This window comes from Carcharhinus amblyrhynchos, chromosome 12 (assembly GCF_965287045.1).
Source record: "Carcharhinus amblyrhynchos chromosome 12, sCarAmb.v2.hapA, whole genome shotgun sequence".
Classification (NCBI taxonomy): domain Eukaryota; kingdom Metazoa; phylum Chordata; class Chondrichthyes; order Carcharhiniformes; family Carcharhinidae; genus Carcharhinus; species Carcharhinus amblyrhynchos.
The window spans coordinates 67530820-67556757 of NC_137335.1; the positions used below are offsets into that span (position 1 = coordinate 67530820).

Consider the following 25938-nt stretch of genomic DNA (forward strand, 5'->3'; position numbering starts at 1 on the left):
ATAACACAATACCACTGCCTCTTCCCAGTGCTAAATGATCAATGCCTTAAGCGAGTGAGCAGAATAACTTGGCAGATAGATATAGTATAGGAAAATGTGAAGTAGGCACTTTGGTAGGTCGAAGAAAGGAATTGAATTTAAATGGAGAAAGACTGCAGAAAGCTGCAGCATAAAGGGGTTTGGTGGTCCTAGCGCATAAGTCACAGAAAACTAGCATGCAAACTCTGCAGGTAATAGGGAAAGCAAATAGAATGTTGGCCTTTATTTCAAAGGAAATAGAGTATTAAAATCGGGAATTATTCCTAAAACTATACAAGGCATTAATTAGACCATCATGCAATACTGTGAACAGCTTTGGTTCTCTTATCTGAGGAGAAATATATTGGCATTGGAGGCAATCCAGAGAAGTTTCACTAGGTTGACCTTGGTTATGGGGGGATTTTCTTATGAGGAGAGGCTGAGTAGTTTAGCTGTATACTCACTGAAGTTTAGAAGAATGAGAGATGATCTTATTGAGACATCTCGGGTTTTCAGGGGGCTTGACAGGGTAAACATTGTTTCCCCTTGTGGGAGAGTCTAGGACCAAAGGGCATAATCTCAAAAAAAAGGGTCACACATTTAAGACAGAGATGAGTAGGAATTTCTTCTCTCAGAGGGTAGTGAATCTTTGGAATTCTGTACTACAGAGGCCTGTAAGGCTGGGTTGTTAAATAAGGCTGAGATAGATAGATTTTTAATCAGTATGGAAATCAAGGGTTATGGGGATAAAGCGGGAAAGTGAAGTTGAGGATTATCATTTAAAGTTTAAAGATTGTTAGTATCACTGCCATGAAGTTACTGTGAAAATTCCTGAGTCACCACACTCCGGTGCTTGTTCAGGTACACAGAGGGAGAATTTAGCATGGCCCAATGCACCTAATCAGCGCATTTTTCCGACTGTGGGAGGAAACCAGAGCACTCGGTGGAAACCCTTGCAGATACAGGGAGAACATGCAGACACTGCACAAACAGTGATCCAAATCGGGAATCAGACCTGCGTCCCTGGTGCTGTGATGCAGCAAAGTTAACCACTGTGCCAAGACGTTATTGAATGGTGAAGTAGATTTGATGGACCTGATAGCTTACTTCTGCTCCTACATCTTACAGGCTTATCCTCTGTGTTTTAGGTTCCTCAGCCTGGTGAAACAACCTCTCAGTGTCAACTCTATCAAGCCCCTTCGGAATCTCATATGCTTCAATGAGACAACTTCCTATTCATTTAAGCTCCAGACAGCATAAGTCCAATTAATATGCCCTCCCATCATAAGACAACACTATTCTCAGGAATCAATCTAGTGAACTTTTGGTGTAAGGCCTGCCTCAGGTATGGAGACCAAAATCGTGCACAGTACTCCAGATGAGGTCACACCAAAGCCTTGCATAATTATAGCAAGACTGTCTTATCCCTGTGCTCCAAACACCTTGCAATCAATACCAACATGCCAGTTGTTATTCTTGAAGGACAGCTATGGTACAACTTTTGCCTCTGAGTCACAAGTTTCTGGGCTTAAGGATTAAGCACATGAATCCAGACCGTCATTCCAGTGGAAAGCGACTGCTGCATTGTTGGAGGACATCTTTTGGATGAGATGTTAAATCGAGGCCTGTCTTCTCTTTCCAATCCCATGAAACCATTTCAAAGAAGAACAGACGAGGTATCCCCAGTGTCCCGGCCAATTTTGATCCCTCAATCAACATCTCACAAAGCAAATTATCTTGTAATTATGGCATGGTGGCATAGTGGTTAGCACTGCTGCTTCACAGAGCCAGGGACCCAGATTCAATGCTGACCTTGGGTCACTGTCTCTGTGGCATTTGCATGTTCTCCCTGTGTCTACGTGGGTTTCCTCTGGGTGCTCTGGTTTCTTTCCAGTCCAAAGATGTACAGGGTAGGTGGATTGGCCATGCTAAATTGCCCCTTAGTGTCAGGGAGACTAGCTAGGGTAAATGGATGGGATTATGGGGATAGGGCCTGGGTGGGATTGTGGTCAGTGCAAACTTGATGGGCCGAATGGCCTCCTTCTGCACTGTATGATTCTATGAAATGTAAGCCTTTATTTTAATTGCTTGCTGTACCTGCACATTAACCTTCTGGTTGAGATTTTCATTCCAGGGTTATGAACCTGAAGCTGGGACTGTTACTGGGTTCCTGCACCCAGAGCCAGGCCAATTACTGGCAGGGAGTGGGCTCGCCGTCCAGTTCAGGGAGTCAATGATTACCAAAGGAAGCTCTCTGGCACTGACACATCCCACCAACCAAGGTGGAACCTGCCGACTCCTGGTGGCGCAAGGGAGGGAGAGACAGCACCTCAGGAGAAGAGGTAAGAACTGTTTTCAAAATTTAAAAGGGCCACAGCTACCTGGCTGTAAATCTGGACAGAGAACCCTTCCATTAGGCAGCACTGCAGTTGTGATGCGCTGGCCCTGCTGTTGATCCTGAGGGAACTTGTTAGGGGAGATGGTGAGATGTTTTCACTGTGGGAGAGTCTCGAACAAGGGGACATAACTACAAGATAAAGGGCCAATCATTTAAAACAGAGGTGCAAAGGGGTTTCTTCTCATAGAGAGTGGTGAATCACTGGAATTCTCTACTCCAAAGGGTGGCAAAGGCTGGATCATTAGAAGTATTTAAGGGGAGGTGGTTAAATATTTAGTAGATTGAGGAATAGTGAGGAAATGACACAGAAAAAGAGCTGAGGCCAGCAGAGGTCAGCTATGATCATTTTGGATGGCAGGGCTTGAAGAGCCTGGGGCCTTCTCCTGCTTCTATTTTATATGTTCTGGTGTGTTCTATAGGGAGGAGGATGGGGGAGGGGCCTTCTCCAAATTAATCATAAATTCCACCCATTCTTCCCCCAACGCGTAGCCACCATGGTTGCCTGGCCCTGATCCGCCGATGCCTCCTGCCTGCATTGCCGACTGCAAACACCTGTCAGTGTGGGTACAGGGCTGTAATTGACGCTAACTTTGTGGCCAGCCAATCTGATCTCGAGCTGGATTTTCCAAAAATTCGTTGGGATTGAGATTGTGGCACCAAACTGGCATGACATCCAGCCATGATGTGGGTATGCCGGCGTTGGACTGGCGTAAACACAGTAAAAAGTCTGACAACACCAGGTTTTAGTCCAACCTATTTATTTGATAATATTCTCACTAGCTTTCGAGGGGACAGCCTCTTCGTCAGAGGCTGTCCCCTCGAAAGCTAGTGAGAATATTATCAAATAAATAGGTTGGACTAAAACCTGGTGTTGTCAGACTTTTTACTATGACATCCAGCAGCATGAAATTGTGGGCACGCTCACCCTCAAACCCAACCCTTCTGGGATCCTAAATCCCAGCCTTCTCTCTTCCTTATACAAATCTACCCAAATCACTTTGAACATCAACATTTAAAAGTTTCGAGACTTTTAGAAATTATTCTGCTCTTTACTCTAAGACAGTGAATAACCTTACTGCTCTTCCCTGCTTAAAACCCGTGTGCCACCTTATTGCCTATTCACTTAACCTGATTATGTCTCTTTGCAGCCTCTTTGTATCCTCCTCACAGCTTATATTCCTATTGAATTTTGCATCAATAATCCAAGGGATAACAAGCTATAAATTGGAAAGTCAGGATTGAAAGTTTATTGATCATGTCACAAGTAGGCTTACATTAACACTGCAATGAAGTTACTGTGAAAATCCCCTAGACGTCACACTCCAACACCTGCTCAGGTACACTGAGGGAGAATTTAGCATGGCCAACCCATCCAGGGAGCATGTTTTTCAGACTGAGGGAGGAAACCAGAGCACCCAGACGAGACCCATGCAGACATGGGGAGAATGTGCAGAGTCAGCACAGACAGTGACCCATGCTGGGAATCGAACCCAGTTCTCTCGCACTGTGACGCAGCAGTGCTGACCACTGTGCCACTGGGCATATCTGGAACACATCACCTGGGTGCAGGACCCAGTAACAGTCCCAGCTTCAGGTTCATAACCCTGGAATGAAAATCTCAACCAGAAAGTTAATGTGCAGGGTCAGCAAGCAACTAAAATAAAAGCTTACATTTCATAGAATCATAGAATCCTACAATGCAGAAGGAGGCCATTTGGCCCATCAAGTTTGCACTGACCGCAATCCCACTCAGGTCCTATCCCCATAATCCCATCCATTTACCCTAGCTAGTCCCCCTGACACTAAGGGGCCATTTAGATCAGCCAATCCACCTAACTTGTACATCTTTGGACTGGAAGGAAACCAGAGCACCTGGAGGAAACCCATGCAGACACAGGGAGAACATGCAAATGCCACACAGACAGTGACCCAAGGTCAGCATTGAACCTGGGTCCCTGGCACTGTGAAACAGCAGTGCTAAGGCCGCCCTTAGCCAAAAGGTCGAGAAGCAAACAAGTAATTTCACCTGAATTAAGAGAGGGTTAAGAAAGGAAGCTGGGTATAACAGATTTTACAATGCGGATTTTGAGCTGACAAATGAAGTTATCAGCAAAAATCATCGAAGCAAAAGGTATAAATAAATGCAAGGGGCATTTGTAAAATGAAGGCTTTGAGGAATGTGCTGAGACCTTTGTGAAATGCCTGGGAGTGGGCTCCATGGAAAAGGAAGGACCTGGGTCTGGTGCTCCTTTCCGGGATTCCAGTCGATCCTGAACAATTCCACAATCGTTTCTAGTGCTGTTTTGTGGTGGCAGATCTTTATTCTCCCAACCTTTCTGTGACTAAGCATTCCTATCGGCTTCACACCATGGCTGGTTGCAATTAGCAACTCAGGAAGATAGCAGTGCTGAATTGTCAGCAGGTATTGTAATTTATATTGGGGTTGTTTAGTTCAGAGTGCAATGCACTAATTTGTCATGTCAATGGTCTACTGCAGTCATTCATTGAAGGAAGGACAGACTTGAGTTCACACTGAGGCCATTGACTTAGAGCTGATTACTCACGAAGATAACGCATTACTTGGAGTCACCTTAAGTAACATTAACAAATTGTATTTGAGGCAATGAAACATAAATATTATGCTGTCACAGTTTTAGTTAAATTATCTGTGATTTCAAGTGCTAATGGCATTTCAAAGATAATATCTACAGAGTGGTTTGTAGAGAGACTGTTTGTGACATTCCAAATTGCATGTGAATTGGTGAAATGGGATATAACACCAATGTGTCAGCAATCTACTGGAAGTAATTATAAGGAGATCAATAAGGCTAAGGGCTGAAGGATTTAAGGCTTCATAAATTAAGGAACTTTACAGTGTGATTGCCTTGCAAGGTCATGTTATTCTCACAATATGAGAACGTTACAGCAATTCCTTTGAAAACAGGTGAAAAGTTTCTTCAATTCAGCAAGAGACCTTTGGAAGTAAAAGTTATGAATTAAAGAGGACAATGGTGGCTCAGTGGTTGGCACTGCTGCCTCACAGCACCAGGGACCCGGCCTTGAGTGACTGTGTGGCATTTGCATGTTCTCCTCGTGTCTGTGTGAGTTTCCTCTGGTGCTCCAGTTTCCTCCCACAGCCCAAAGATGTGTGGGGTTAGGTAGATTGGCCATGCTGAATTGCCCCTTAGTGTCAGAAGGATGAGCAGGGTAAATGCGTAGGGTTACAGGGATAGGGCCTGGATGGGATTGTCGTCAGTGCAGATTTGATGGGCCAAATGGTCTCCTTCTGCACTGTAGGGATTCTATGAAAGAAGTTCTTCCCCCTTCAAATAACTAGATAAATTGATGAATTGCTGGATCACTTTCCTGTGGGAAAGTGAATGTTTGTGGGCATTGAGTGGGGGGCAGGATTGAGCACGAGGGTGATGTCTCCCATAGTTAAACAGCCCACCTGATCAGATTCCCGCATGAAGAGTGACCAGTTGGGGCAGTGCTCTGATGTGTGGCCAACACCTGTGAAACTGGACCACCCTCGGAAAAGGATAAATTTGAAGATAACAAAAATCCGAGTTCTCTGGACCCACTGTCCAACTTCATTCAGAAGCTGAAACCATAGATGCAAGTGTATTGAGGTAAAGATACGCACGCCACTCAGTTAGAATAACTATAATGTTGAAAGCAAAATCCAATTGTATAGCTATGTGCTTACATGATAATACATCACTCTCGACTTGACAATACAGGTAAGCTGATGAAGAAATCCAAAAGAGCTCATGTGGATATACTTGCCTTTGCCTAACGCTGATCGTTTACAGCTAAAAGAAAAATATGTTAAACTCTCATTGTTTCTTTTAGCGATGATTCCAGAGAGGTTGTGATGCTCCAAGCCCAGGAGAGCATATTAGCACTCGAAGCACAAAAATGACTGCCCTTCTAAAATACGTGACATAGAACTAGAGGGGATGGTATTGAATTTTGCAGCGGTTCCCAAACAGTGTCATAGAACAGAATCGTAAAATCTCAATAGTGCAGAAGAGACCATTCAGGCCATCAGATCTGCACCGACACTCCATCTTACCCAGGCTCTATCCCCCTAATTCCATGTTTTTATCCCAGTTACCACGGTACCCCCCCCGCCCTCCCAACCTAAACATCTTGGGAGACGAAGGGGCAATTTAGCGTGGCCAATCCACCTAACCTGCACATCTTTTGAGTGTGGGAGGAAACCCAAGCAGACACAGGGATAACATACAAATTCCACACGGACAGTCACCTGAGGCTGGAATCGAACCCGGCTCCCTGGTGCAGAGAGACAGCAGTGCTAACCACCCAGTAGACATAGGGAATTCTATCGAAGACCAAAGGAAGCTGTTAAAAGATGTTACTCGCCTGCAGCACCTGACCTCCCGTTCATTCCTGGGACAGAGGAATCCGTTTCTAGCATCTCTTCGGGGAAACTGGAATCTTTACTCAGGTAGGCTTTGCCGCCTCCACCTGCTGCTATCAGCAATGGGATTGGTTCTCCGTTTTCCATCTGGAATATTTCAGGGATGCAAACACAAGTTAAGATTTGCCGCACACAAGCAGACAACCAAACAATGGTCTTGTGCGTTGACCTAAAATTAGCTCTGCAGCTTTGCTCTACTTTTCAGCCCTTGGTTCATAGCCCTGCCTATTACAGCACATCACAGAGTTGTTATGGAGGAGGCCGTTTAGCCCATCGTGCCTATGCTGGCTCTCCAAATGAGCATCATGACTTACTCCAAAAGAGAAGATGGTGGAAAACCTCAGCAGGTCTGGCAGCATCTGTAAGGAGAGAAAAGAGTCCAGGTGACCCTCTGTCAAAGCCCTTCCAGATGCTGCCAGACCTGCTGAGATTCTTTTTGGTTTCAGGTTCCAGCATCCGCAGTAATTTGATTTATCATGACTTAGTGCCATTCCCTTGCCTTCTCCCTATACCCCCGCATATTGTTTCTATTCAATAAGTCATCTAATGCCCTCCTGAATGCCTGGATTGAACCTGTCTCCAACACACTCCCAGGCAGTGCATATTTAAATATTTTTAAAATGCAGCGAGAGATTCTGCCTCTATCACCCCTTCAAGCAGGGAAGTGCAGAACCACACAAACCTTCTGAATGAAAACCATTATCCTCAGCTCCCTTCCAATCTTTCTGCTAATTCTATCAAAACCATTCATAATTTTGAACACTTCTAAGAAATCTCCTCTTAATCTTCTCTGCTTTAAGGAGAGCAATGCCGGTTTCTCGAGTCTCCCCACATATCTGAAGATCCTTATCCCTAGTACCATTCTAGTAAATCTCCCTCTTACCTTCTCCAACAATTTGACATCCCTCTTAAATTGTGGTGCCCATCATTGAAGACAAACTCCCTCAAATTGGTGCCTTTAAGGTGTTCAGAGTGTTTAGCATAACTTACTTGTTTATGGGCTGGTCCTGTTGGAAGCAGGAATGGGGTAAGGGAATCTGAAATCACGAAGTTTTGATACAGAAAAATCCTCTTCCTTCCTGACCCTGTGATATTCCGCATGGCTGTTTGTGGGTCAGGAAGGTATTGGATTGCAACCTGCACACACCCCCTCTATTTGATTTAATTTATTATCGTCACATCTTTTAGTATGCAGTGAAAAGTATTGTTTCTTGTGCGCTATAAAGACAAAGCAGACTGTTCATAGAGAAGGAAAGGAGAGAGTGTGCAGAATGTAATGTTACAGTCACAGCTGGAGTGGAGAGAAAAATCAACTTAATACAATATTGTGAGCCTGGCAGGGAGTTTGAATGTCCACCGCCCCCTCCATGTGCCTCCCACCCTCCTTGACACCCTCCCCCCTGTTATTTTAATCTCATTGTGCAATTCTTGGGCACTGCTGAAAATCTGGTGAGGAGTCAGGAACATTCTGATGGGTAGGTGTTAAACCTTTGGGGAACTTCAAATGTCACAATTAGATATTATATTGTAATGTAAATGTGTTTGAACTGCAATGATTCATCGCCGGGCATTGTTTAAGTGTTAAGATGCATTACAGTACTTTTCCCAATACTATGATGCATCGAAAACTGAAGGGAATGTTTGGGATCTCTCGTGTAATAACTTGAAGTGATTTGAATGCTCAGAGTCCCTTTAAAGAGAAAGATAAATTAGTAGCTTTCACTTAGAGAAAGGAAAAGCAGCCTTCTGCTCTTGCTTTGATTGGCAGGGGTAGCTTAAAAAAAATCACATTTTTCAGTTTCAATAGGCTCCATTGTTTAGATTTTCTGAGGTTTGTTTTGACAGCTGAGCCCATCATGAATGTTTGGCTGAGTTTTGAAAGTTCATGACAACCTATCTCAACAGCGGCTGTGTTCAGATTTTGGTTGGCAGTTTTAAGTGGTTGTTAAAGGATTTGCTGCGGTAAGTGAATAAATGTTTGTTTATTCTTACAGCACAGTGACCTATTGAGGAGGTTTATTTTTTGAATGGCTTTTATAATTGGGGATCTTCCTCTGTGTGAAGTGAGCTTACATTTCCTTGGACTGTATTGGATTATTAGAAGTTTTTTTTTATGGACATTTCAAAGCATCTTGAGATCTGCCAATGGTGGATACTATGCTGTGGAGATGCCAGCATTGGACTGGGGTAGGCACAGTAAGAAGTCTCGCAACATCAGGTTAAAGTCCAACAGGTTTATTTGGAACCACAAGCTTTCGGAGCACTGATGAAGGAGCAGCACTCCAAAAGCTCATGATTCCAAATAAACCTGTTGGACTTTAACCTGGTGTTGTGAGACTTCTTATAATGGTGGATACTGACAGAGAGGCTATGGAGGATATATGGTAGGCATAGCAGGTGCATGGGGAGAGAATGAGAGGATATGGTGGGGGCACAGGGAGCATGAGGAGGCCTTGAAGTGGGTGGGGTTTAATGGGGCATAAGAACGATGCTGAGAGCTGGGTTACTGTTTCTGCAAACTGAGGAGAGCCTTCTAACGAAACCACTTCCACAGTCACACTCTTCCTACTCTGCATCACATTTCACAAAACCCAACCCCTCCCTGTTTGCATCTCCCAAAGACAAAAGTACAGAGAAAATGAAGTTCATAGGTCTCCTGATGTTTTGGGAGCCATCAGAGAAACCTAATACACAATTTTCTGTACCCACATGAATTTTAATTGCCATATTTTTTCCCATTCCATTTCTTGAAGTCTATTACTATTCTCCTAATGGTTCACTATAATTCCAACTTTTGCATCATCTGTAAACCAAGGGCAAACTCATCAATATATATCAAAAAGGGCAGCAGTTTGAATATATTTATGTGGGACATCACTGTACATCTCCCCTACTGTTTGAAAAACAGCTATTTACCATTCCTCTCTGCTCTTAGTCCCTATACCAATGTTGCATCCATGCCTCCACTCTCCCTTTAATTCCACGATCCTTAATTCCCCAACAATATGGACAATCATGGCACACAGCCTTTGGGTCATGATATTGTATAGATATTCAGTGGTAGAAGACTTTTCCAGAGCGTATAGAATCTACTTACAGGAGTATTCAGTAAGACCGAGCCCAGGAGAATATCCAGCGCAGATGTGAAATTTGTAATAGCTTCATTTAAAGCAATTGTAATAACACTTCTTATCAGGAAGAACACTTTAGGCTTATCTAACAAGCCTCTGCCGTAAACTCAGCAGTAAAGTGCCACAGATCTGACGTTATGGATCTGTGCCAGACATTAACATTCCCTAGCACTCCTACACACTAGCTTCTGTGACTATAAATCCTCCCCTCATCCCCTCCCCTTGGGATCTCATAGAAACGTATAAAATCCTGATGGGACTGAACAGGCTAGATGCTGTAAGAATTATTCCTAATGTTGGGGAAGTCCAGAACTAGGGGTCACAGTCTAAGAATAAGGAGTAAGCCGTTTAGGGCTGAGATGAGGAAGAACTTCTTCACTCAGAGTTGTGAATCTGTGGAAATCATTATCACAGAAAGCTGTTGGGGGCCAGTTTGTTAGATATGTTCAAGAGGGAGCTGGATGTAGCCCTTGCGGCTAAAGAGATCAAGGGTTATGGAGAGAAAGTGGGAGTGGGATACTGAAAGTGTATAATCAGCCATGATCATATTGAATGGTGGTGCAGGCTCAAAGGGCCAAATGGCCTACTCCTGCACTTATTTTCTATGTTTTCTGGTTAAGATGACTGGAACTACACAACTCAGTCTGAATGCAGAGTCAAAAATGTTCCCTGTCTGAGGCCAGAAACATTTGCCAGCATCAAATAATACCTGCAGAACATTCCTTAAAATAGAACATGACATTAAAAATACATTTTCTTCCAAGTCTCATTGTTAAGTTTTGAACACGGATATGTGCTGTGACCAAAAGGGTTACAGACCAAGACAGGGTGAGTATTTGCAAGCCGGTATTAACACAAGGCTTCCTTCCCTCCTATAAGTTTCTGTGATTCAATAATTCCTGGTCGTTTCGATGAAGTTGGCCGATAAAGTGCTGGATGCTTCCTTTTTTCAAAAAAAATAACAAGCAATTAGTAAAGCTCACCTTGAAAATAAAGGTGGCTCCTCCACCCCCTCCTCCGCCTCCTGCCCACTGTGTGATGTTACCGTTGGCTTTTAACTCCTCTTCAATCACATTATTCTCTCCCAAGCAGACACTCTGGATGGTGGGATTGGCCTTTGAGTCAAAAGAAAAGATGAACAATGTAATTCTGAGCATACAACTCGCTTGACCAACCGAGTCACTGAGGGAAAAAAACACCTATCAGAGTAGAGAGTTTCTCAGAGTGGAGCAAACTTAAAAATCCAAGTTGAGTTGATGGCCACTGTGCGGCTGATAAAGCAAATTAGCAAGAATATGTCAGCAATTAAATTTTAGTCACAGGCATTAACATTGTGGGAGACAAGGTGACACAGTTGTTGGCACAGCTGTCTCACAGTGCCAGGGGCCTGGGTTCAATTCCGGCCTCGGGTCACTGTCTGTGTGGATTTTGCACATTCTCCCCATATCTGTGTGGGTTTCCTCTGGGTTCTCTGGTTTCCTCCCACAGTCCAAAAATGTGCGGATTAGGTGACTTCGCCATGATGAATTGCCCCTTAGTGTGAGGGGGATGAGGACTGTAAATATGTGGGGTTACAGGATGGGACCTGAGTGGGATTGTTGTCGGCGCAGGCTCAATGGGCCAAATGGCCTCCTTCTGTACTGTAGGGATTCTATGATTCTACGATCTTTAGAAAAATATATACCCGAACCTTTGCATGAATACTCTACACTGGAAGCTCATTACACCAAGAATGTTCCAGTTGCACCTCAATACCTCAATGTGAAGTTTAGTCACTATTAATGAATTATTTACTTTAACACATGGATTAAATAGAAAAGTTCTGAAACAAATAAATAGCACACAGAGTATATATTCAAACTTCCAAACCCACCTCCAGGGGAGATAGCTGTCTTAGAGAGGAGGGTAGGAAGGATTGAGAACATCCGAGTTAACTTCCAATATCACGGACAGATACATCACAGGTTTTGAATTCCTCAAATATGGGGGGAAAGGTCAAGCTGTTTAATTGATTAGAAAAGCAGAAGGGTGGTATGATAGCAGAATGGTTAGCACTGCTGCCTCACAGCTTGAGGGACGAGGGTTTGATGCTGCCCTTCGGTGACTGTCTATATAGAGTTTGCACATTCTCCCCGTATCTGTGTGGGTATACTCTGGCTGCTCCGGATTCCTCCCACACTCCAAAGACGTGCAGGTTATGGTAAATTTCCTCTTAGGGTGAGATTTTACCATTTTCATTCTACGTGCTGAATCTGGGTGTAATGCAGATCCGACTTTGAAATCTTTCAGGTGCCCCCCATACGCTCTCAGCCATCTCAGTCCCATTCGCGCTGTGGGCGGGGCTTAGCATGGCCGAAACGATTGGAGCTCTGAACCCCGCATGTGCAGCTGGAAAAAAATTTGAAAAAGCGCACCCACATCAGATCACTCACGGGCCGCAGGTAGTGGAGAAAGCGGCACAGGGGCGAACAGTGATGTGCACACACGCATTACTGTCCCCCTTATCCACCCCCCCTCACTACCCACACACATCGCTGTCCCCGTTATCCACCCCCCCCAACTACCCACACACATCACTGTCCCCGTTATCCACCCCCCCACTACCCACACACATTACTGTCCCCGTTATCCACCCACCCCACTACCCACACACATCATTGTCCCCCTTATCCACCCCCCTCACTACCCACACACATCACTGTCCCCCTTATCCACCCCCCCCACTACCCACACACATCACTGTCCCCGTTATCCACCCCCCCTCACTACCCACACACATCACTGTCCCCCTTATCCACCCCCCACTACCCACACACATCACTGTTCCCCTTATCCACCCCCCTCACTATCCACACACATCACTGTTCCCCTTATCCACCCCCCTCACTACCCACACACATCACTGTCCCCCTTATCCACCCCCCTCACTATCCACACACATCACTGTTCCCCTTATCCACCCCCCTCACTATCCACACACATCACTGTCCCCCTTATCCACCCCCCTCACTACCCACACACATCACTGTCCCCCTTATCCACCCCCCCCCACTACCCACACACATCACTGTCCCCCTTATCCACCCCCCCCACTGCCCACACACATCACTGTCCCCCTTATCCACCCCCCCCACTACCCACACGCATTACTGTCCCCGTTATCCACCCCCCCCACTACCCACACGCATCACTGTCCCCCTTATCCACCCCCCCCACTACCCACACACATCACTGTCCCCCTTATCCACCCCCCCCACTGCCCACACACATCACTGTCCCCCTTATCCACCCCCCCCCACTGCCCACACACATCACTGTCCCCCTTATCCACCCCCCCCACTGCCCACACACATCACTGTCCCCCTTATCCACCCCCCCCACTGCCCACACACATCACTGTCCCCCTTATCCACCCCCCCCACTACCCACACACATCACTGTCCCCCTTATCCACCCCCCCCACTACCCACACACATTACTGTCCCCGTTATCCACCCCCCCTCACTATCCACACACGCCACAGTCCCCCTTATCCACCCCCCCAACTATCCACACACATCACTGTCCCCCTTATCCACCCCCCCCACTACCCACACACATCACTGTCCCCCTTATCCACCCCCCTCACTACCCACACACATCACTGTCCCCCTTATCCACCCCCCCCACTACCCACACACATCACTGTCCCCCTTATCCACCCCCCCCACTACCCACACGCATCGCTGTCCCCCTTATCCACCCCCCCCACTACCCACACACATCACTGTCCCCCTTATCCACCCCCCCTCACTACCCACACACATCACTGTCCCCCTTATCCACCCACCCCATTACCCAGACCGATTGCCACCCCTGCCCCACACCCCCTCCCCCATCGATTGCCTGCAGAGTGGCAGTGGACCCCCCTGCCACCGGCCCCCACCGGAGATCCATCTGCCTGCCCGCCACCGGAGATCCATCTGCCTGCCCGCCACCGGAGATCCATCTGCCTGCCCGCCACCGGAGATCCATCTGCCTGCCCGCCACCGGAGATCCATCTGCCTGCCCGCCACCGGAGATCCTTCTGACTGCCCGCCACCGGAGATCCATCTGCCTGCCCGCCACCGGAGATCCTTCTGACTGCCCGCCACCGGAGATCCATCTGCCTGCCCGCCACCGGAGATCCTTCTGACTGCCCGCCACCGGAGATCCATCTGCCTGCCCGCCACCGGAGATCCATCTGCCTGCCCGCCACCGGAGATCCATCTGCCTGCCCGCCACCGGAGATCCATCTGCCTGCCCGCCACCGGAGATCCTTCTGACTGCCCGCCACCGGAGATCCATCTGCCTGCCCGCCACCGGAGATCCATCTGCCTGCCCGCCACCGGAGATCCATCTGCCTGCCCGCCACCGGAGATCCATCTGACTGCCCTTCACTGGACTATCAGCCCCACACCCCCCACCAGTGAGTGATCAGGCCTCCCTCCCCGTGACCCCACCCCCCCACCTCCCTCAGACAACGATCTGGCCTCACTCCCCCTCAGAGCAACATCAGACCTGCCTCCTCCTCCCTCTCCACCAGACAACGATCAGCCCTCCCCTCCCATCAGAGATACATCTGACCAGCCTCCTCCCCCTCCACCCCCCGCCCCAACCAGACAACGATCTGACCTCACTCCCCTCCTTCCCTGCCAACCAGAGAATGATCAGACCCGCCTCCCTCCTCCTCCCCCGCACCACTGATCTGAGTCAGAGAGCCATTGGAAGCTGTGAACTCGCTCCTCAGCCGCTGGAGTGCCCGATTCAGACTTTTATTCAGCAGGTTCATTTCGGCGTGGTTCCGGATTGGCAAATGCAGCGGTAAAGGGGGGAATGCTGATAAAGTTGGGCGGGGAGTTCAGTAATTCAATTTAGATGCATGCAAATGCATTTAAATCACCGTAGTGCCTGTTTTGGGTGTGAATCGAATCGCTGCCATTCCCAGGTTTCGGTAAAGTGGCAATCTGCACGATGCGGTGGCGGATCACGTTTATGGCCTCACACCCGACTTTATCATGTTTTCACGCCTGAAAATGGGCGCGACACAATGGTAAAATCGGGCCCTTAGTGTTGGGGGATTTGCAGGGTAAATAGTTGGAGGTAAGGGGATCGGGCTTGGGTGGGATTGCTATTGGTGTAGGCTTGATGGGCCGAATGGCACCATAGGGATTCTATGATTCTATTCTATGAATACCTGGGGATAAAAGAACCAAATGGATGCAGGAATCAATGCAAAATGGAAAATGTAGAAGGGTGGTGTTGTGGATGTAAAAGTGAACAAAATCACAAGAGTGCGATGAATGGAAAGGGCTGGGGAAAACACTGGTCCTCTGAGCTACTGATCATGGCTGTCTTACTGACTACAGGGAAACTGAATGCTCCTCTCCGGGGAAATATGATTTACCACAAACCAAATTCCTTTTTAATCTGGAGAAACTTGTGTGCAGGATTAGGATCCCAAAGAGTAAAAGTGAGCATCAAACCCGAGAAGAATAAAGAGGATTAGAAAAGTCAGGAAGCAGTGCTCAGGTGATGTAAAGTTGGGTTTTATCAGGTCGTATGATTGAATAGAATAGAATCCTAACAGTGCAGGAGGAGGCCATTTGGCCCATCGAGCGTGCACCTACCATAATCCCACCCAGGTCTTATCCCCATCACCCCGTGCATTTACCCTAGCTAGTCCCCCTGACACTAAGGGGCAATTTAGCATGGCCAATCCACCTAACCTGCAAATCTTTGGACTATGGGAGGAAACCAGAGCACCTGGAAAAAACCCACACAGACATGGGAAGAATGTGCAAACTCCACACAGTCACCCAAGGCTGGAATTGAACCCGGGTCCCTGGCGCTGCGAGGCAGCAGTGCTAACCACTGTGCTGCCCAATTGGGAGAGGAGGAAGTGTTTAAGGGAGGTGAGGCAGTCCCACAGGTTTGAAAAGGTTTGAATGTTGGGAAGAGGGAGATCATCTGATATTTAGAAAAGACAAGCCAACAACAATATAGTCCATTGCACATAACTGTAGGTGCAGCATTGGTGTAAGCCTGAAATCATTGGTCATCATTTTGTTCAGGACTTGTTGGAGACATCCAAGAAATGTCAAAAAGAAAGACTTAAAATAGAAGTTCTAAAACAACAAAGAAGAATGTCAACATATTTATATATATAAAATCCCAGAAGTGTAAAATGAAAAGGAACTAAGATCACTGACTTGCTGAAGTATCAGGGGACACACACGAACTCAGATCTAAAATAATGTGTTAAACTGGATATGAGAGAATAAAAACACAGTAATATCTCTTTCTAAAGTAAGCCTAGGGAGTTTGATGCAGACATTGGAATCATTAAAATGTTTTATTCAGTGGCAGTTAAAAGCTGTCATTACCTATGGCCTCAGTGGCTAGCAGGGGAATCAGATCAACAAAGATATAATAGATAAATTAAGAATGACAAACTCAGTCGATCCTCTCTGTGGTGTTCCGAATGTTTCACACGAGAAAATGTTGGGATAAAGAAAAACAGGTCAAAGTCAGCAAGAGCTTTGGTTTCATCCTTCCTGTCATTCAGATATCCACGATTTGAAACACAGGACAGCTGGTAACCCTAAAATAAGATGCTACTCATTAACGGTCTGCTGTAGTAGCTCTGAACACTGCATTGTAGAGTGATAGGATGTGCATTGATGGTCCAATATTTTCAACAGAATACACTTCATGGGCAGTATGGTGGCACAGTGGTTAGCACTGCTGCTTCACAGTGCCAGGGACCCGGGTTCAATTCCAGATGGGTGACTCACTGTCTGCATGGAGTTTGCATATTCTCCCCGTGTCTGCACGGATTTCCTTTGGGTGCTCTGGTTTCCTCACACATTCCAAAGATGTGCAGGTTAGGTGGATTGGCCATGCTAAATTGCCCCTTAGTGTCAGGGAGATTAGCAGGGTAAATGTATGGGGATAGGCCCTGGGTGGGATTGTGGTCGATGCAGACTTGATGGGTCAAATGGCCTCCTTCTATGGCCAGGAATTCTATGATCTAACACAGTAATTTCCAATGTGCCACCTTTACCAGTTACTGCATATAGATAAGGCATTCTATTGGAATTGTCTAAAATAACTCAAGTACAAGGACAGAATTTTCACCACAGTGAGAATGGTGAGTCGAATAGGTGGCCCATCACTAATCTGTCCATGGGCCATTTTCCCAGATGGGCTGGATGGGGGCAGATAGTCAATTAAGATGTGTGAATGATTGATTAAGACCAATAATCAAAGACAGACTCTAATTTCCCAGTATGTTTGCGGCTACCTGTGAAGTCAGCAATTAGGCCATCGGCCTAGACTGGACTCCAGGTGACAAGAAGGGTGACGGCCAGCGTTCTCGGCATGTTCCCTCCCCCTCAGGCTGGCCATAGGCTCTCCTGTGGCAGTGCTCCCCTTCCATAACGAGACCATTTTTAATTGAACGGTTTTTGAATTAAGAAAGCCCACCAATGTCTCTTCTTTCTCTGGAGGCTAAGGAAATTTGGCACGTCTACTACGACTCTTATCAATTTTTACAGATACACCATAGAAAGCATCCTTTCCGGATGTATCACAGCTTGCTATGGCTCCTGCTCTGACCTAGACCATAAGAAACTACAAAGGGTTGTGAATGTAGCCCAATCCATCATGCAAACCAGCCTCCCATCCGCTGACAACATTTACACTTGCTGCTGCCTTGGAAAAGCAGCCAGCATAATTAAGGACCCCATGCACCCTTAGAATCACTTCCTTCTTCCGTCGAGAGAAAGATACAAAGTCTGAGGTCACGTACCAACCGACACAAGGACAGCTTCTTTCTGCTGCCATCAGACCTTTGAGTGGACTTACCTTACATTAAGCTGATCTTCCTCTACATCCTATCTGTGACTGTAACACTATATTCTGCACCCTCTCCTTTCTATCTCCCCTATGTACTCTATGAACAGTATGTTTTGTCTGTATAGTGTGCAAGAAATAGACTTTTCACTGTATCCCAATTCATGTGACAATAATAAGTCAAATCGAATCAAAATCAGACATTGGCAGAGAGGGTGCCTCAGGGATAAGGTGCCCTCTCTTTCCTTTCTCTGCAATGGCGGACTGTACCTCTTTCCAAGTTAGAGTGTCTCCTATTCATCCTCCAGATTCAAGAGTTCCGCTCATCATCCTTAATTGAATGGAAGACATGTTATCTAATTGGCCAATTCTGGGAAGATAACTGCTTCCCTCACAGTGTGGGGCTGGGACTCTTATTTGATTCTGACATTGGGACATTGACCCAATTTTCCTTTAGGGCAAGAGATGGAGAAAGAACAGAGTTGATCCTGGTTTGTTCCAAATTGCTCTCGCAAAATTGTGCAGGTCCAGAGTTAAAAGGGGTAGTAAGGCTGCTCAGGATAACTGTGAAACAGGGATGCTATTTAAATAATTTCTGGGTCATATTATGAGCACCAATGCTCTAAACCAACAGAACTGAGAGATAACAAAGCATCTTATTTGGAAATAATGAAATATACGCATGTATTTATGATCAACTGAACAAATGACAATTTCAAATTCAATCCAGAGAATCTAACTGCTGCACTATTTCCCCTTAAGGGAATAGCAGGCTGATAAATCCTCTAAAGATTGCTTTTCAGAATGGTTGCTGCTTAGAACAAAATATACACTGGAAACTGCAATGGATGAAAATGGATTCGTCGAGGTCCTTCAATGGAGGAATGGTTAGCGATCATGTGTGAGCTGCAAGGTTTCTTTCATATAGGCTAGTGATAGTTATTGTTCCTGAAGTTTGGTAATTCAAGAGTGGCATGGTAGCACAGTGGTTAGCACTGCTGCCTCACAGCGCCAGGGACCCAGATTCAATTCTGGCCTCTGTGTGTGGTGTCTGCATACTCTCATCGCGTCTGCATGGGTTTCCTCCAGGTTCTCCAGTTTTCTCCCATAATCCAAAGATGTGCATGTTAGGTTGATTGGCTATGCTAGAATGACCCTGATATCAGGGGGATTAGCAGGGTAAATGAGAGTTATGGGAATAAGACGTGGGTGGGATTGTGGTCAGTATAGACTTGATGGGCCAAGTGGCCTCCTTGGGTACTGCAGGGATTCTATGAATCAATGAATTATAGAACAACCACTATTATCACAGATTAAAATGTTAAAACTAAATAATGAGTTTCTCAACCCTTAGAAGAAGCTAACTGGTTACAGACCAGGTATGTTGACTAGTAGTTTCAAAATCATGACTCGTAAAGTGTCAAGAAATGCCATTTTAACAGTTTTTGGGAAATTTAATCCCTTGCTGAGCCATCACTAAATTGGGATTTGATCTGATTTATTATTGCCACAGGTATTAATACACAGTGAAAAATATTGTTTCTTGCGCTACACAGACAAAAGCGTCCCATTCATAGAGAAGGATAGGAGACGGTGCAGAATGTAGTGTTACGGTCATAGCTAGTGTGTAGAGAAATATCAACTTAATGTAAGATAGGCCCATTCAAAAGTCTGATGGCAGCATGGAAGAAACTGTTCTTGAGTTGGTTGGTATGTGACCTCAGACTTTTGTATCTTTATCCCAAAGGAAGAAGGTGGAAGAGAGAACGTCTGGGGTGTGTAGGGTCCTTAATTATGCTGGCTGCTTTGCCGAAATAGCTGGACGCTTAGACAGAGTCAATGGATGGGAGGCTGGTTTGCATGATGGACTGGGCTTCATTCATGACCCTTTGTAGTTTCTTGCGGTCTTGGCAGAGCAGGAGCCACACCAAGCTGTGACGCATCCAGAAAGGATGCTTTCTATGTGCATCTGTAAAAGTTGTTGAGGTACTGATTCATTCCTTCATTATCACAGAGGTTCTGACCAGAAGGCATGCGACAATAGCTTGGTGTTAACCTTTCTTCTAATTAATCACTCCACCACATCTCCTGGGACAGTGAGTGACAACAGAATTTACTGTTTCCCCAACATTGACGCATTTGGGATCAGGATCTCAGGAACGAGGCTTATTTTCCAACAGTTATTTTATGTGTTGCATTTCAAGTGTTAGAAAAGTTGAGAATTTCCACACATGAATGATCTGAAAATGCCAGGTTCAGTTATTTGTTCCTCTACTTGGTTTCATATTCCCTTTCTTCCATTATCTACCATTCTTCTGAAATCAGAAAATAAAATGACAAATGTATTTGATGAGTAGAAACAGAAAACGCAGGAAGAATACAGCAGATCACTTACACTCTGAAAGGGGGGAGGAAGTGGTCATTTCTGCTGCTGAACCTTTAACCAAACAGTGGCCCAAATGTCATCACCAGGAAGTTAACCTATCTTTCTTCTTCAGAGACTGACTGACCTGCTGCGCATTTCTTGGCATTTTCCATTTTTCTTCTCGAATGTCAGCATTTTCACTTTTGAATATCCTGAGCCTCTTCTTCAAGCAGAAGCTGTACAATAGATGTCCAAATACAACTTCTCCAAGACAAGGATTTAAGTTCTAAATTTGATCCTCTTTCAATGAAGTGTTTGACAAGAGCGTCAAGGGTAATTATGTTTTGTATTTCAGGGATGCGCAGAGTTCATAGGATCCCTACAGTGCAGAAGGAAGCCATTCAGCCCATCAAGTCTGCACCGACCACAATCCCATCCAGGCCCTATCCCCTGAACTACATGTATTTATCCTTGTTAATCACCCTAACACTGCAGGTCAATTGAGCATGGCCAATCCACCTAGGGCGCACCTCTTTGGACTGGGAGGAAACCAGAGAACCTGGAGGAAACCCACGCAGACATGGGGAGAACGTGCAAACTCTACACAGACGGTGACTCGAGGCTGGAATTGAACCCGAGTCATTGGTGCTATGAGGCAGCAGTGCTAACTGCTGTGCCACTGTGTCACCCCATACACCACTTGACACAGGTCAAGTTCCAGGTGTGAACAGGGCTTTCCTCTAAAAGCTTTAAAATGTCTCAGCCACAAGCTCCAGCTTCTCTTTTACTATAACCGCAGCACAAAGAACAATCAATAGAGGCACGCACACAAACACTGAGCAGACACTGAACAATTGGAGAACATATATTTTCCCTATTTTAAAACTAAATGACCTTATTTGAAATTAAATCACCATTAACAACAAACATATGTACAATACATTGCTTAGTGTTCAGACTATCTGTTTCAGAACATAGAATCATAAAATCCCTATAGTACAGAAGGAGGCCCAGCGAGTCTGCACCAACCACAAGCCCACCCAGGCCCTATCCCCGTAACCCCACGTATTTACCCTAATCCCCTGACACCGATGTCTACGAACAGAAATGATGACCAGAAAATGAAGGTAGCTGATGATTTACAAAGTTAATGTTGTGGTTCTGCATGATCACCTTGATGAGACAGATGATGGATAGGATTGTGGTCAGTGCAGACTTGATGGGCCGAATGGCCTTCTTCTGCACTATAGGGATTCTATGTGATTATTGTCACTCATCGGAAAAGGATAATATAACCTCATAATCACTATCTTTGAAATATCCTGGTCTGCTCATTATTGTGCATCTCATGTATCAAAGTCAACACTTTGTGTTGCCACCTTACAGATAATCATTAGTGGTGAGTATCTGCCTGATCTGCCCTGATGCAGTTGATGAGAGCTTGTGGTCATCAGTTTACCTTTGGGCATGAACCCAATCTCCAACTTCAAATCATGGTTCTTTATATTCACCAGTCAAAGTTCTTGTTTGTTTTACCCCTGTCGTTTTGTGAATTCTTCTGCTTTTGTTCTGACAGCTTAAGGATGGTCAGCGGTGTGCAAACTTTACAACCAGTCATACATTCTGTCTGTGTCTTTCTGATCAAGAGATTCTGGGATGGATTGACACATGCTTGGAGGATGTGGAAGGATTGTCTAAACGCTCTCCCCTCCTCATTCTCAGACTGTTATTGATAACTCTGTTGCGTTGTTTGAAGTCACCATTCTATTATGGGTTGTATTGTGATACTGTGAATTCCGTGGCTTGCTAGGAAGCCCATGAGCTGTTCCGAAACAAACTGTAGTCCATTGTCCATAGTGATAATTTCCGGTAAACTGCAATTTGTAAACAAAATGTCAACGAAGCGGTGGTTATGGAATCTGATGCAAAAGTTTCTGGTCATTTGCGATGTTGGATCACGAACAACAAGCAGAAAATGCTGCTTCCTCAGGACTGCCTGAACTTCCACAAGAATATTGAAGTTGTTGCTATGGTTTTGTTGGCCATGAGCTCAGTTGTAGAGGTTGTAGTTTAGTGGGTTTTTCACTGAGTTTAAGAACTCTGCAGTTTCTCATGGACTCTTCAAGGGGGTCCACCAGACTGCTTCACAGAATCACTGCACCACCTTAACCACATCTGGACGTCCTTCATGGGCAAGATGCAGACCATGTTACTGGAGCGCTCTCGGGGTAATCACTCAAGTTTCATACAATATAGCTGTCACCAAACAAGACAAGCTCATTGTGTACTCTGCAATATCTGTAAGTAGGGAGGGAGAGCCTCAAAGCCTCTTGTCGGCAGGCTGCTCCCAAGCAGCTGGTCTCTTTCCAACTCCCAAAGGCCCACTGGAAAATCCCAGTCACCCTCTGATGATTGACTCTCATTGGCTCTCTAGTTATCTTAAATGGCGAGCTGCTACTTGCAGGTGGGTCACACTTCTGCCCCCGATCCTGCCTCTAGCAAACTGTCTCAGGGATGAGATGATGCCAGCAAACCAGCACATCGCACAGTGGTACAAAAATAGATTTCTGCCCAAACAAAAACAGAAAATCTCAGCAGGTCTGACAGCATCTGTGCAGAGAGAATAGAGCCAACGTTTCGAGTCTAGATGACCCTTTGTTAGAAGGCTCTTTGGGTCTTTGTGGGTTTCTGCCAACCTTATTTATTGTCCTTATCATTCCCATTTTAGTGAAAATTCAGCCCTGGGTGTAGAAAGCCGTTTGGCGTTTTTAATGAGAATCTGACAGCTTCAGGGTCACTTACCATGACCGGATTTCTTTTCTCCCTTCTAGAATCAAAGGAATTCATGGTTAAGATTCTATCGCCTTCCTCAACACTGATAGTTAAAATACCAGACTGCACCATCTCTTATTCTCTGTGTTTCCCAGGAACTCCGAGCTGTGAAAAGTCTTAACCTGCTTCAGCATTCCCTCTTCTCACATCCAGAACCCAACACAGATGTAACTTAACCAAAGGTATGTGGGCCGCGATTCTCCAATCTCGCCAATGGCTGGGATTTTCAGAAGAACCATAAGAACAAGGAGCAGGAGTAGGCAATTTAGCCCCTCGAGTGGATTCCGGCATTTAATCATGACCTATCTGTGGCCTATCTCATCTCAGTCTCAATTCCACTAACTTGCTTGTTTACCAGAGCCCTTCAAACCCTAACTAATTAAAAATCTGTCCACCTCTTCCTTAAATTTACTCAAAGTCTCTTCATCCACCATGTTGTAGGGTACTGAATTCCAAAGACTCACAATGCTTTGAGAGGAGTGATTCCTCCTCATCTTTTTAAATCTGCCTTATTCTAAAGCTGACCTCTTCTTCTAGATTGCCCCACAAGAAGAAACATCCTCTCCACATCTACTTTGTCCATCTTCCTTATCATCTTGTGCAATTAGATCTCCTCTCATTCTTCTAAACTCCTGGGCCTAACCTGCCCAATCACTCTTCGTTAAGTCAAACCCCTCATCTCTGGAATTGTCTGGTCCCGTTGCTGTGAATGGAGCACCAAGTTCTCGCTGGCAGCAGTAGCAGCGAGACTGGAGAATTCCAACCTCAATTTTCCTCATCTTCACCATAGCTTCCAATCTGGATAATGTTCTGTACAATGTCCCAGGCCTTCTCACTTATGCACCTTTCAGATAACTTACATGAGAAGGCCTTACATGATAACTTATACGATAACTTCACCTGATGAAAGGGCAGCACTCCGAAAGCTCGTGATTCCAAATAAACCTGTTGGACTTTAACCTGGTGCTGTGAGACTTCTTACTCTGGCCCACTCCAGTCCAACGCCGGCAACTCCACATCATTACACGGTAAGGTAACAGGCGCCAAGAATTCTCGACAGCAGAAATTTCAGATGCCTTTTAATGCCAAAGTTTCATATATTAAAGCACCCAGAGAACATTCACCTCTTTGCCTGCTCACTTCTCTTTGTTTACCTCAACGTGCAATTAATTTAAATTTAGCAGTGCCTTCTTTGTCACCATCAGCTTTCGAAAGAGTCTTCAATGTATTCTCCTGCATACTATTTCAATCTGCCCATTTGATTATACAATTTAGTTTGTCTCATCCCTTATCGCTAGTCATTTTCCGAATGACCTGTCTTAGCATTCCATCATGAGGAAATTTAATTAACTGAGTGCTGGGAATATACACGTTTTAAATCACTTGCTATCCGCGAACACAACTGTGGCCTATTCTGTGGCAGATCTCTAGATTTCATTTGTCAGGGAGAGCAATGCGGCTGTGTCTTTATCTCACGTGGCAAATGGTAATGAAATGCTAGGAGCTTCTTTAATTGGTTCATCAGTATTTGAAACCACACGTTTTCTGCATATTCATGGCAAGAATCTGACACCGTAATAGAGTCAGTCTCCTCTCGTCTCACTAATTCCAGACAAGGCTCCAACAGGGTCACAACAACAAACCCTTGATCCCAATTCTTTTGGGGTCTTCGAGCCTGAACTTCAGATGAGGTTTTCTCATTAGCCGAGTCTGTTTCGCTTCAGTCTTGCTCTTCACACATCCTGCCACTGTATTGGAACAGAGCAAACATTCTCTGAACGGTGTGGCAAGTAAGAACGAATCCCGAACTTGCAACACAAAAGAAAATGGGGAGCTCCATCTCCGCGAGGAGTGAGAGGAACTTCACCTCGGCAGAGCCGATCAAGCCAGCTTCACGGAGCTGGGATATCGCGAGAGGCGGGAAACCGGGCACGAACCCAGATTTTTCGCCTCTCTCATGACCTTACCGACTTGCCACGGCAACTGACTGGCAGGGCGAGCCAGTAAGATCGCCCCCTAGTGTTTCCAAAGGCAGGGTAGAGGTAGAGAATTTTGCTGTGGGTAACTCACCTCCTGACTTCCCAAAGCCTGTCCATCATCTACAAGGTACCAGTCAGGGGTGTGATGGAAAACTCTCCACTTGCCTGGATAGGTGCAGCTCCAACAACACTCAAGAACACACTCCGGGACAAAGCAGCCCATTTAATTGGCCCCTCATCCAACACATTCAACGTTCAGTCCCACCACCACCAATGTACAACAATGCAGGAAGCTGGTTAGTGTAACATTGATCCATTTTGACGGAGAGTGAGTTCAGAATACAGTGGGATTGTTACATAACATCAGGAAGACTCCAACTTACTTAATGAGTAGTATAATATGATCATGATTCAATATATTTGCAAGGACAATGGGGGTGATTCTGCCATCTTGCTGTGCTGATTTTTTTAGGCTGGAGGATGAGGACAGCCTGCTGTACGGGACACGGGGCTCCTGCCCCTGGTGCCACTCAAGTCTCACTCTTACCTGTTCTCCAAATGCACACTGCCACTGGGGCCCACGTAGCAGTAAGGGTTGGGAACACAAGCGTGTGGGGCAATGGGTCAGGAGCTCGACCAGGGCGGTCATCTCAGGGGGTCCTGTTTCACTAAGGGTCCAGTGGATGGTGGGGATAGTAGGACAGGCAGTCCATAACATTTGGCCGAGTATTGCGCAGCACAGCAGTTAGTGCCTCATTGCACGGGAATGGGGAACACTCAGCTCTGTGGGGGGAGGATTCGAGATAAGTTAGTCACAGCTGTGAGGGGCAAATAACAGTTTATTGTGCTCTTAACAAAACTTAACCCTGACTATTACTGACCTTCACCCCTGC

At 45.7% G+C, this 25938-nt stretch overlaps 1 protein-coding gene across 1 annotated transcript in view; it reads right to left on the reverse strand.

The window, feature by feature from the left end:
• Positions 1 to 25938, reverse strand: part of LOC145350623 (ALK tyrosine kinase receptor-like) — a 1029887-nt gene that overhangs the window by 103968 nt on the left and 899981 nt on the right. The window contains exons 14-15 of the mRNA XM_080199829.1: positions 10978 to 11109; positions 6806 to 6950 (exon numbers count right to left, since the gene is read on the reverse strand). Of these exons, the coding sequence (XP_080055955.1) occupies positions 6806 to 6950; positions 10978 to 11109 (277 nt within the window). The remainder of the gene's footprint in view (positions 1 to 6805; positions 6951 to 10977; positions 11110 to 25938) is intronic.